Raw genomic sequence first — 12,859 nt, forward strand, 5'->3', positions numbered from 1 at the left:
CAGAACAACCACATCTGCCCGTAATAACGGCCTTTATACGCTTGGGCATTGGCCAGGGCAGCAGTCGAACATTTTCTGTATCCAGAAAGGCCCGTACAGGACCTGGAACATGCGATCGTGCATTATCCTGCTGAAATGTAGGGTTTGGCAGGGATCGAATGAAGGGTGGAGCCACGGGTCGCAACACATCTGAAATGTAACGTCCACTGTTCAAAGTACCGTCAATGCCAACAGAGGTGACCGAGACGTGTAACCAATGGCATCCCATACCATCACGCTAGGTGATTCGCCAGTATGACGATGACGAATACACGCTTCCAATGTGCGTTCATCGCGATGTCACCAAACACGGATGCGACCATCATGATGCTGTAAACAGAACCTGTATTCATCCGAAAAAAAATGACGTTTTGCCATTCGTGCACCCAGGTTCGTCGTTGAGTACATCATCGCAGGCGCTCCTGTCTGTGATGCAGCGTAAAGGGTAACCGCAGCCATGGTCTCCGAACTGATAGTCCATACTGCTGCAAACGTCGTCGAACTGTTCGTGCAGATGGTTGTTGTCTTGCAAACGTCGCCATCTGTTGACTCAGGGATCGAGACGTGGCTGCACGATCCGTAACAGCCATGCGGATAAGATGCCTGTCATCTCGACTGCTAGTGATACGACGCTGTTGGGATCCAGCACGGCGTTCCGTATTACCCTTCTGAACCCACCGATTCCATATTCTGCTAACAGTCATTGGATCTCGTCCAACGCGAGCAGCAATGTCGCGATACGATAAACCGCAATCGCGATAGGCTACAATCCGACCTTTATCGAAGTCGGAAACGTGATGGTACGCATTTCTCCTCCTTACACGAGGCATCACAACAACGTTTCACCAGACAACACCGGTCAACTGCTGTTTGTGTATGAGAAATCGGTTGGAAACTTCCCTCATGTCAGCACGTTGTAGGTGTCACCACCGGCGCCAACCTTGTGTGAATGCTCTGAAAAGCTAATCATTTGCATATCACAGCATCTTCTTCCTGTCGGTTAAATTTCGTGTCTGTAGCACGTCATCTTCGTGGTGTAGCAATTTTAATGGCCAGTAGTGTACATTTGAAGGCAATGAGACCTACCTCAACTGTGATGTTTACTATATAGACAAGGATTGAAACATTTAATAACAACTGTCGTCTCTACTGACTGAACTGCAGCTGTTTCATGTTCTTATAGGTTTTTACCGCATGACACTTTGATGAGGACAGTACGCATCACTTGCCTTAATTTCCATGAAGAATTCAGCTGGCCCATCATGGAGTTGTGTTCGTCAGCATTGGCAATGATAAAAACATACAGTGATGACCACCTGTTTAATACTCGTAATGTGTTGGTCCTCTTCTGTACGCAATACAACGGATATTATGCGCAAAATGGATTCGTCATGTCATTTGTAGATTTCCGGAGGTATGTGGCATCAGATGTCTATCCGAGGTCATGCAGTTCCCGTAAATTACGGTACGGTGGTTTGTGGACGTGGAGTTGGCACCCAATGGCGTCCCTGATGTGTTCCATCAGGCTCAGATCAGGCGAATTTGGTGGCCAGGGTTTCGCACTGAGTTCGCTATCATGCTCCTCATACCACTATAGGCCGATTCTGGCCTTATTATATGGACAGTTCTCCTGCTGGAAGATGCCATTGTCGTCATGGGAAACATCAAACATGAACGGATGGAGGTTATCTGCAGTAATGTTCACATACCACACATGGTGCCTTCAGTTGCCACCACTGATCCCAAGGAAGGCTAAATAAATCTCCTCAACCTGCCTGCGCCCGCGGTGCTGTGCATGTTTCGGGCAGACGTTCGCCTGGATGTGACATGGAATGTCATTCATCTTAGTGGGCCATAAGACTCTGCCCTTTGTCGGACACACTCCCGTTATCAAAAATCCCCCTTGTGGTCCGTATTGACGCTGTAATGATTTCTTATTCGTCTATTTTCTGCTTATATACTTTCATTACCGAGTCACATATTCGCAACGCCACCATGTGGCATTTAATCTCCGGGTGGGCAGTGGTAATAATATTTTGGCTCATTGGCGTGTTGGTCTGCACTGCTTGACAACTACTAAGAAATAGTTACGCTGTCGGATAGGAATAATCACAGGCGATAATGGAGACATGAAACGTGGTGCATAGGTAATACAAGTGGAGTAGCATATTTATAATGAAAAATGGTAAAGATTTCACAACACGAGGAAGTAGGATAACACACATACGAGGGGCGTTCAAAAAATAATGCAACACATTTTTTTTCTGAAAGGAACTGGTTTTAGTCGGGATTCACAAGCTGCGACATTGTCGCAGTATGACCAGTATATAGAATAAATTTGCTTTACTTTACGTCTATGATCACAAACTTTTCGTCAACAGATTATTGGATTCGGTCTATAATGACCATCTTCAGATCTGTTTTATAAAAACAATGTCCTAATGTACTGCATTTAACATTTGACGATGCCACTATGGCTGCAGTACATTGGGACATTGTTGTTTATTAAACAGATCTGAAGATGATCCTTATAGACCGAAACCGGTAATCTGTTGAAGAAAAGTTTGGGACCATAGACGTAAGGAAAATTTATTCGGGATTGCACTGCAACGTATTATTCCCCACTTTTGGCTACAAAGCCGTATATGTCAACATTATCTCCGTTCAGTGCGACGCCCTTACGCCGCCTTACTCGGAGGGCCGATATGACAGCGTAGTACCACTCTGACGTCAAGGTCAGAGCCAACGTCGTGCTGCATCAGTGACCTCCCCATCACTGGTTCCCGCGGAGTGGATCTTTCATTGGGCCAAATATATGGAAGTCGGAAGGAGCGAGATCCTTACTGTATGGTAATTAAATGCCGTGTGGCTAGGGCCTCCCGTTGAGTAGACCGTTCACCTGGTGCAAGTCTTTCGAGTTGACACCACTTCGGTGACTTGCGTATCGATGAGCATGAAATGATGGTGGTAAGGACAACACAACACCCAGTCCCTGAGCGGAGAAGATCTCCGACCCAGCAGGGAATCGAACCCAGGCCGTTAGGTACGACATCCCGTCGTGCTGACCATTCAGCTACGTGGGGCGGACACTATAGGGTGAATGAGGAAGAACCGTCCAATGAAGTTTTGTGAGCACCTATCGGGTGCAAAAACTTGTTTGAGGCCTTGTCATGGGGAAGGAGAAGATTGTTTGCATTTTTGTGGCGATGAGCACGCTGAAAGTTGATCGTTGCATCGAATAGAATAACTCCTTCGGAATCCCATAAAAAGGTCGCCATGGATTTGCCGACTGAGCGTGCGGCTTCCATAATTTTCTTCGAGGAAAGGCGGTGTGGCACCACTCCGTGGATTACCGTTTTGGTTCCGCTTTTCGAAATAATGAGTCCAAGTTTAATAGCCTGTGACGTTATTCGACTCAAACTATCACGATCAGCCTCCTAACATTAAAAAAATTCTACACAGTTGCTACTTCGTTGCTCTTCATGGTCTTCTGATAGGCGGCGGGGAACTCAGCGGGAACACACCTTTGAGTACCCCAACAGGTGGACGAGGGTGTCAGCAGTACTAACGGAGACGTCCAGTTGAGCAGCGAGGTGTTTGACTGTGATCCGTCGATCACTTCTAATGAGAGCGTCGGCACGTTCCAACATTGCACGAGTCACAGCTGCGTGCGAACGGCCGGCATTCAGGAGATCGGACAGGTTTGCGCGCGACCTTGTTGCGATGATGACCGCCTCAGCCAATGGCTCACCGTGCTTTCGTTCACCGCCAGGTCTCCATAGACATTCTGCAAGCGTCTATGAATAGCCATAATTCTCTGGTTTCCCGCCAAAAGAAATAACAGCTGTCTGCTTGGAACGCACTTCCCTTAGAGACGCCATTTTGAAGGCTACATATAGCGCCACCACCTCTCGGAACTTCATGAAACTATATGGGCTGAAACGGGAATATTTCACTACGTTCTACAAAAAATTCTGGATTTTTTCAACCGAAATTGACTGAGGAAAAAAATATGCTGCATTATTTATTGGAAACCCCTAGTACACAACGTCCATGTTTGACACCGGTCAGACTCCCAATATAACGGTCGATATCGGACTCTTAGTAAGAAATATGCCCCTCGCTGGGACGAGTGCATATTTAGCACCTGTCATTTATTCTGGCTACCAAACTGTTGAGGAGGCTTTGGGGGATATTGACCCACTCCACTCTCAAGGCCGTTTTCAGTTCTTGCGCAGCTCGGAGGGGTGGTGTTCGTTGTGAAGCACGTCTGCCATAAGCATAGCAGGTATGCTCTGTAGGCTTCAGGTCCGAGGACTAGGCAGGTCATTCGATGCGTTCAGTATCTTTACTTTCCAGAGGGCCCGACACCTCAGTGCTCCTGTGTGGACGGGCGTTGCTGTCCTTAAACGGAAAGCCGAGAAATATCGCATCGCTAATGAGATGGTCATGATCCAGAATAATCTCCCTGCAATACCGCTGTGCTGTAACGGTACTCGGTGCAATCGTATTCAGCTGTGTTTGGCTATTGCGTATAATGCCCGTCTACATCATAGTGCCTAGGCCATACCGATGATGCTCGTGAAACTCCTGTGGTATGTAAAGTGTTCCCTTCTTTCTCCACACTAATTGGTGACCAGAATCACTTGGCGCAGTCAAGCTGAATTCGTTGGAGAACATTTCTAGACCACTGTTGCTGAACCCGACCAACATGGTTCCTAAACGAACGAACTCTTTCGCGACGATGGCATGGTTGAAGCGCAGTGCATATAACAAGCTTCCAGCATGCAAACTAGTCTGATTTAATCGCCGCGAAATGGCGTGTATCGTTGGCGGTTGCAATGACTGCAGCGATCTGCCTGATAGTGAGATCAATATTCGTTTTCGCCACTAGGGCTACGTATCGATTCTCTTGAAGTGTGGTGGTCCGTCCACGGTGGTCCATCCACGATCATCGTCTTGCTTTCGTATAGTTTTCTCATCTTCAGTGGCCTATTATAGTCGAGAGATGACACTTTTGGACACACCCATTTCTGTTGCCACAGTAGGGACACTTCGATCGGCTTAGTTATCCAACTGTTCATCCACGATCGTAAGCATTCAAATGATGTCTTGCACACATGTTGTCGTACCACGCAGAATGTAGCATTATTCGGTTCCACGCCAATCTTCGTCAAACACTGTACTACATGAACTGTCGAATGCATACAGAGCGTTCGTGAGCAACAATTTCGGAACAAATTTTGCTGTTACATGTTTCATTCCCTAAGCATCCGGAAAAATTGCTCGCCATGAGCCAAAGAATATGCCGACATCATTAACAACCGCTCAGATGGTGATTTGGCGCTTTTCCACAACCATTTTCTGTACTTCCTCCACATGTCGTCAGTAATTGATGCGCTAGCGCGTCCAGGGTGGTCACAGTCTTCAACGTCTTCTCCACTCTCTTTGAAACTTTAATACCACTCGTAAACCCTTACTCATAATAGATTCGCAAAAAGCGAATGTCAACATTTCGAATGCGGAATGCGATGCTGAACCTTATTGCAATGTTACAGCAAAATTCAGGACCAATAATTTTAGTTTTTCGAATGCCGAAATCGCCGAATACTAGAAAACATTCATAACCTTACCGAGTGTCAGCAGTAAGCTGAATATTCAAAACGACTGAAAATTCAAACGTAAATCAGAGAAACGTTTACCAACAAGATGAAAAAAATGGATGCATCAAATCGGCGAAATTTAAAAAAAAAATCCAGATACTTCTTGATCGCACTTCGGATGGTCAGGAGATGACGTGTGGGCGCTGGCTCTGCCCGCAGAGACGCTGGTGTACGCCAGCGCAGGCACCGTGATGGGCTGGGCGTCGCCGATGACGCAGCGCCTGGAGAATGACGGCTACGCCAACGCGGACGAGGTGTCGTGGCTGGCGTCCGTGAACAACCTAGCTATCATCGCGGGCAGTCTGGCAGTGTCGCTGATGGTGGACTCTCCGCTGGGCCGCAAGTGGTCCCTGATGGCGGCGGGCGTGCCGCTGGCCGTGCAGTGGCTCGCGCTGGGCCTGAGTTCCAACCCCGGCGTGCTCATCGCGGCACGCTTCGTCGGCGGCCTGGGCGTGGGCGTCGCCACCTCCGTGGGCCCCATGTACCTCGCGGAGGTCGCAGAACCGGCCGTGCGCGGACTCTTCACTACGCTGCTGCAGGTAACGTAATCTCATCCCAGCAGCAACAATTCACGCAAGTTCGTCTACATACAGAACTACTACACACTGAGGTGACAGAGGTCGTGCCGGCCGGAGTGGCCGAGCGGTTCTAGGCGCTACAGACTGGCACCGCGCGACCGCTATGGTCGCAGGTTCGAATCCTGACTCGGGCATGGATGTGTGCGATGTCATTAGGTTAGTGAAGTTTAAGTAGTTCTAAGTTCTAGGGGACTGATGACCTCAGAAGTTAAGTCCCATAGTGCTCAGAACCGTTTGAACGATTTCTGACAGAGGTCGTGGCACACCTGATAATGACAGGTCAGGCCTCCTTTTGCCCGGCGTAGTGCAGCAAGTCGACGTGGCAAGGACTCAACAAGTCGTTGGAAGTCCCCTGCAGAAAAATTGAGCCATGCTGCCTGTATATCAGTCCATAATGGTGAAAGTGTTCCAGTACCGCATCTTGTGTACGAGCTGACGTCTCGATTATGTCCCGTAAGTGTTCGATGAGATTCATGTCGGGCGACCTGGGTGGCCAGATCATTCACTCGAATTGTTCAGAATGTTCTTCAAACCAATCGCGAACAACAGTGGTCCAGGGCAATGGCGTTTTGTTGTTTGGGAACATGAAGTCCCTGAATGGTTGCAAAAGGTCTCCAATTAACCCAACATAACCATTTCCAGTCGATGAGGGGTTCAGCTGGACAAAAGGACCCAGTTAGTAGCATGTGAACGCATCCTAAATCATTATGGAGCCATCACCAGATTCCACAGTACCTTGTTGACAACCTGAGCCCATGGTTACATGGTATCTGTGCAACACAGGAACCTTACCATTCACTCATACAAACCGAAACTGAGGCTCATCTGACCAGCTCATGGTTTTCAGTCGTCTAGGGTCCAATCGATATGGTCATGACCCATGAGAGGCGCTGTAGGCGATGTCGTGCTGTTGGCAACAGCACTCGCGTCTGTCATCTGTTGCCACAGTCCATTAACGCCATATTTCGCCACACTGCCCTAATGGATACTTTCTTCGGACGCCCCCTTGATTTCAGCGGTTATTTCACGCGGTGTTGCGTGTCTGTTAGCACTCACAACTCTACGCAAACGCCGCTGTTCTCGTTAGGTGAATGTCGTCGGTCGCTGCGTTGTCCGTGGTGAGAGGCAATGCCTCACCCTTGACTCTGTGGCTCTCGGAATATTGAATACCCTAAAGATTTCGGAAGTGGAATGTCCCGTGTGTCTGCCTCCAACTACCATTCCACATTCAAAGTTTGTTGCTTTCCATCATGCGGCCATTTCAAGAATTCAAGTACCTGCGGCCAAAGAAAATGACAATCACGAACAACAAACAGTTATGCTCAGAAGTGTTCCGAGGGTCGGCCTGGGGAGGAAACTCTAACCACAGTGTAGGTGATACAGATAGCCAAACGTAACACTAAACAATCGGGCTGCAGCGCAATGTACGGACAGCTGACGAACCGACCAGCCGCCTAATCAATTCCCTTCCACCCAACCAATAGCAAAACAGCCAAAGATATCAGTGAAGACGAGGATCGCAGCAGGATTATGTCTTAATAATTGGCGTATAAACACAGTTAAGGCACTTGGCACTTAGCAGTTCTCGCAACTAGTGCTGCACAACTCCGACCGCGAGTGCACGCTCTCAGCGGCCCCGGCCTGATCACACGCCACAGACACATCCTCGCTGCTTCGTCGCAACCGACCAACTGCCCGCACACACCATGACACAGAAATATAACTGCCACACCAAAGAAGTTACAGCAGTACTGATATCGATAAACACTGCTGCTGCCACTGACGGAGGAAAGTGAGCAACTCGTTCAGATAGTAACTGAGGGAGGAATAAGACGCCACTCGATGGTGACAAAACGCCCAAAAGGAAAAACGGCATTAAGGCGAGCCGACCATGGCTCAGCTTCGTCTGTGAGATTCCACAGAAAACATTAAAGTCCAGTGTACTTTGCTTAAGAGCCTCTATTACATCAGGATTTTCAGTGTCCACACTCTCATATTGTCGCAGTTAATCTTTCCAGGTAAATGAAAGATTGATTCGTCACTGAATATTTGCTTGGAGGCCAAATGTTCATCTTAAAGTGTTTCTTGCATAGTGGTGCAACATTACAGGTGCTGTCCGGCCAGCCAGTTTTAATTACTACACCTGCTGCAGACGGTACGGTATGAAATGTAAGTACCGACGGAATACGTTCATTGCACTTTGCTGCGATGTTCCAAATTTGCGGCTTGAACAGCAAATTGACTTTCTTGAACTGCGTATGAAACTTTCCCTCACTCTCTGCACAGTTGTATCTGGCACACTTGGCCGACCGGTACTTTTCTGTTTATAGAGACAACCAGCGTCCCTAAATTGTGAATTGTGGACACCAACGTACAGTGTTTTGCAAGTAACGAATCTGGAACACAGCAGCATTATCACAACGAGATATTAGGGAGGTACTGCATGCTGTACGGTCACCGCTAACGTTGGTTACAGAAGACCATATAAGCGCTCTGTCAGATTATTGATAACCGTATTACCTGCAAATGAATAGTCTAAATATGTCCTGAACTGAAATGGCCTCACATATACAAAGTTCATCCAATTAACTTTTATAATAATGCGATCTGTCTAAATTATTAAGAAAGAAAGATTTTTGTGTACCTAACTTGTCATAATAAACATATGAATTTACATGAGAAATGTGTAAACAATTGTCCTTATAGCTCAAATGTATCCATTGGGGATGCTGCACCCATTTTCTTAGCATAGCTCACAAATGGAAGACGTAAAGTAATCACACTTTATACAAAATGACGAACTTCAGTTCCATTAGCACTGACTTCAACTGACTTATCTTCTGTTCTGAGAAAGCATTCATAGAAAGACGGAGAGTATTGCTCACCGCGTTTACTGAGTAATGTACTGTTGATCGTAAAAAGCAATTCAGGATAATGGCTATCTTTTCTGTTGGCAAATTGCACTTTACGTTAAAAATTGTTTAGTACAGATTGCAAAGAACAACTCGCCCTAAAGCCATCATAAATGGAAAGAAATTATTGCAAAGAAATTCGAATGACTTTGAAAATATTTTATTAGGAAAGAGATGCAATTGCTCCAAAAATTTGGTTAAGTCGTCATGCCACGTACAACATTTGTGTACAGAAGGCTACATCACGTGAAATACTGGAAAGAAAGAAAATCTGTTTAGCTCGAAAAATGTTTAAAGAAGCACATTGAATGGGAATGTGATGGGTTTTAAATGTCCTACGATTCGAATGGATTAATGGAAAACCTCTTTTCTACGGTGCATCGAAGATCATCGACTTCAAAAAGCCAAAAGTGTAAAATTTCTGCACCAAAAAGACTCGCTGTAAAGTTCTGAAAACACCGCGAAAGTCGCCACTTCGAAGCCCTGCAACAGGAACTAGAAAATAGGCACGTATTAACGGTACAATGTCGATTTCATTTGTACTCGAATTTCATCCAATCATATAGTATCTCTCCACACCGTGTCCTCTCCTCCCCCCTCCCCCAACCACCGCCCGACGCGACATCACCGACCGATTGTACAAAACTGACAATATAGTATTGTGGAATCACGCCGTCCTCCGTTCGAAACGAGGTGCTCGAATACATTAGCTCGTATTATCGGAAACTCAGAGAGTGTCTTCCGACCGCCTCACTGACCGTATCACAGTCAGTTACGCTTACAGAAACCGACAGCTCGATAGTCGATATATTTGCAGTATATCTGCAAGTTTTATACACGTGAAATCATTGAACAGAGAAAATTGTGAAGATGACAGACAACTTTCATCTTGTGTCGTCTGCGTATCACTTATGTGCTCTGACTTTTGGACCATGCCCACCGTTAAGGCAAGACAAAAACATGGCGTGACTATATTTTAATGTGCCCAGAGGAGAACTTTCATTGATTCCTGGGACAACTGGCAAAGACATAATGTTGGGTATTTAGACTGGTGAATAAGTCCGCAGCGTTTTTCCATAAGTATAGCAAACACAGTCATTAATAATATACTCTCCTTCAGTATTTACAACAGCCTGCCAACGCTGGGGTAACTTTTCGATTCCGCGACTGTAGAAATCATGTGGTTTTGCTTGAAGGTCGTTCGGTACTGAGCGGAACAGGTGAAAATCTGAGGGCGCAAGAGCAGATGAATAAGGTGGCTGCGGAATGACTTCCCAACCCAACTCCTATCTAATGTTTTTTTATCAGTGTAATAGAACGCCGCCGGGCTTGAAGAAACATAACTTTCCGCAGTCTTTCTGGTTGTTGTTCTTGGATTGCGTCTACAAGACTTCTCAGATTTAGGCAATAAATGTCAGCAGCGATGGTTTCACCTTCGGGAAGCAATTCGTATTACATTACACCATTGCTGTTCCACCATATGTATAATACACTGAAGAGCCGAAGAATCTGGTACACTTGCCTAATGTCGGAGATTTGATGTTTTACTCGATGCCTGATATTTAAGGCCTGATATTCGTGAAATGGTCGTACTGGAAAATCCCCACTTCATTGCTACCTCGGAGATACTGTGTTCCAGCGCTGAAACTCACTTAAATCTTGATAACCTGCCATTTCAGCAACCGATCTGTCTTATAGAGGCGTTGCCGACCGCAGCGCCGTATTCTGCCTGCTTACATATCTCTGTATTTGAGTATACATGCCTATACCAGTTTCTTTGGCGCTTCAGTGTATTATCTTTTATGGAAGTGCGCAGGTCTCTCTACGGACAGTTGTTGCTTTGTTTGGGCTCATATGGTAACATAAGTAGACCATTTCTCGTCACCAGTAACGAAACACAATAGGAATGATCGGTAGTGTTCATGAGCCAAGTGATAAATAGCAAGTAGAGACGCACATATGGCCAACCATTGATTGTGATTTTCGCCTAGAGCATGCGGTACTCATATACCCGAGTTTTCAACCTTCTCCATTGCATGAAAATGTTCACGATGGTGGAATTATAATAGTTCATCACATTTGCCAATTTTCGAATACTCTGACGAGGATTAATACTTTTCAACGATATTCATCAGATCACGAAGGTCTTGCTGAACGTAGAAAGTCACGAATGTCCTTAGAACGAGAAAACCATTTTCTTACCGTGCTCTGTCGAATGGCATTATTATCCTACACGGCGCAAAAAGTTTCTGGCTGCCTCCAATGTTGTCACCCTTCCACTGAACTCAAACACAAGAAAATGTCGGACATGTTCCAACTTCTCCACTTAGCACTCCATTTTCTAGCATCCATAGCTCAACATACTACCTCCAAACGAGAAAATAACAGTCTGTAAATTCAAATGGCAACAGTGAGTTACAAAAAAAATTGACAATCGAGTAATAAACCAATAGCAGCCAGAATACTAACATAAAACTAACATAAAACACCAACCTAATATTTTAGTGGAGGACAAACACTTAAGGGGAGTACGACAGGTCGTGTGGGTATAAAACGTCGATGTTTATTTTTTATGGAAAATTGTTGTTTGGAGTTTTCTATTTAATTTTGTGTGCGTATCGTTGATTTTGTATGACTATAAGTATTTTTAATTTATTTTAAAATAATTTACTGCACATTTAATTGCTACAGGTTCCCTGAGCATTTATTTAGTTACGACCAGATATTTCGGCAACTGTTTCACCTATAAGGCAGTATTTTATGTTGATTTATAGTAAACATCGTGCTGCGTAGATTGGGTGCATTGGTTCCTGTGATATCACTATCTATTTGTGGAATAACGCATGGTATCATCCAAGTTTTGTATGTCATATTACACCTATCGTTGTATATATTCGTACTTGTTGCTTATTGAGTTGTGTTTCTCTCTTTAATATGATTTCATCAAAGGCAATATTAAAGACGAGAAGAAATAAGGGAAATAGTTTCTACAGACCACGTCCTGTTTGAAGTTTATATCCAGAGAAAGAGGTCAGGGCACGCAACACTCAAGAAAATTTTTCACCACCAAGTGAACAGTAATGAAGTGTACTTTGAAACCAGAGCTACTGTACTAAAATAATGTTTAATCAAACGACCTGCCGTAATTTATGTGGTGGAGATATAATAATTTTTAAAAAGGTCTTCAAAATAAACGGTTTAGTTTTTAGTTTGGAACTCTCTTGTTCGAGTTGTGAGAGTAAGAAATAATTTTGGTTATCTGAAAAATCTAAAAACAATAATCATTTTGAGACGAATTTCAGGTATTTCTATGGGTTAAGATGCATCGGTAAAGGACTTAGGGCTGGAAAAACATTGTAAGCTCTTATGAATCGGTTATCCCTCCCTACTAATATTTCATGATATACGGATGTTTTAGGGAAAACAGTGAAAGTAATTTCAAAGAGTCAGTGAAGTCTGAAACAGTGGAAACAGTGCCGAACCCCACGATGCCTGGGCGTGGTTTCACCTTGGTTTCGCCATGTGTTGAAGACACTCACCACAGCACTCCTCGAACAATTCGTCCAGTTTCCGAAATGTAACGGGGCCATCACAATCTGTCCTCAGTCGAACCTAGATATACAACGCGCCTTTCCCATTCTACACACAGGTAGCAAGCTCACTGATA

General features: G+C 45.2%; 1 protein-coding gene across 1 annotated transcript in view; it reads left to right on the forward strand.

Annotated features, from left to right (window-relative positions):
- The window catches only part of LOC124613571 (facilitated trehalose transporter Tret1-like), a 60,198-nt gene that overhangs the window by 13,638 nt on the left and 33,701 nt on the right, over window positions 1-12,859 (forward strand). The window contains exon 2 of the mRNA XM_047142286.1: window positions 5,862-6,241. Within this exon, the coding sequence (XP_046998242.1) occupies window positions 5,862-6,241 (380 nt within the window). The remainder of the gene's footprint in view (window positions 1-5,861; window positions 6,242-12,859) is intronic.

Source organism: Schistocerca americana, chromosome 4 (assembly GCF_021461395.2).
Source record: "Schistocerca americana isolate TAMUIC-IGC-003095 chromosome 4, iqSchAmer2.1, whole genome shotgun sequence".
Taxonomy (NCBI): Eukaryota; Metazoa; Arthropoda; class Insecta; order Orthoptera; family Acrididae; genus Schistocerca; species Schistocerca americana.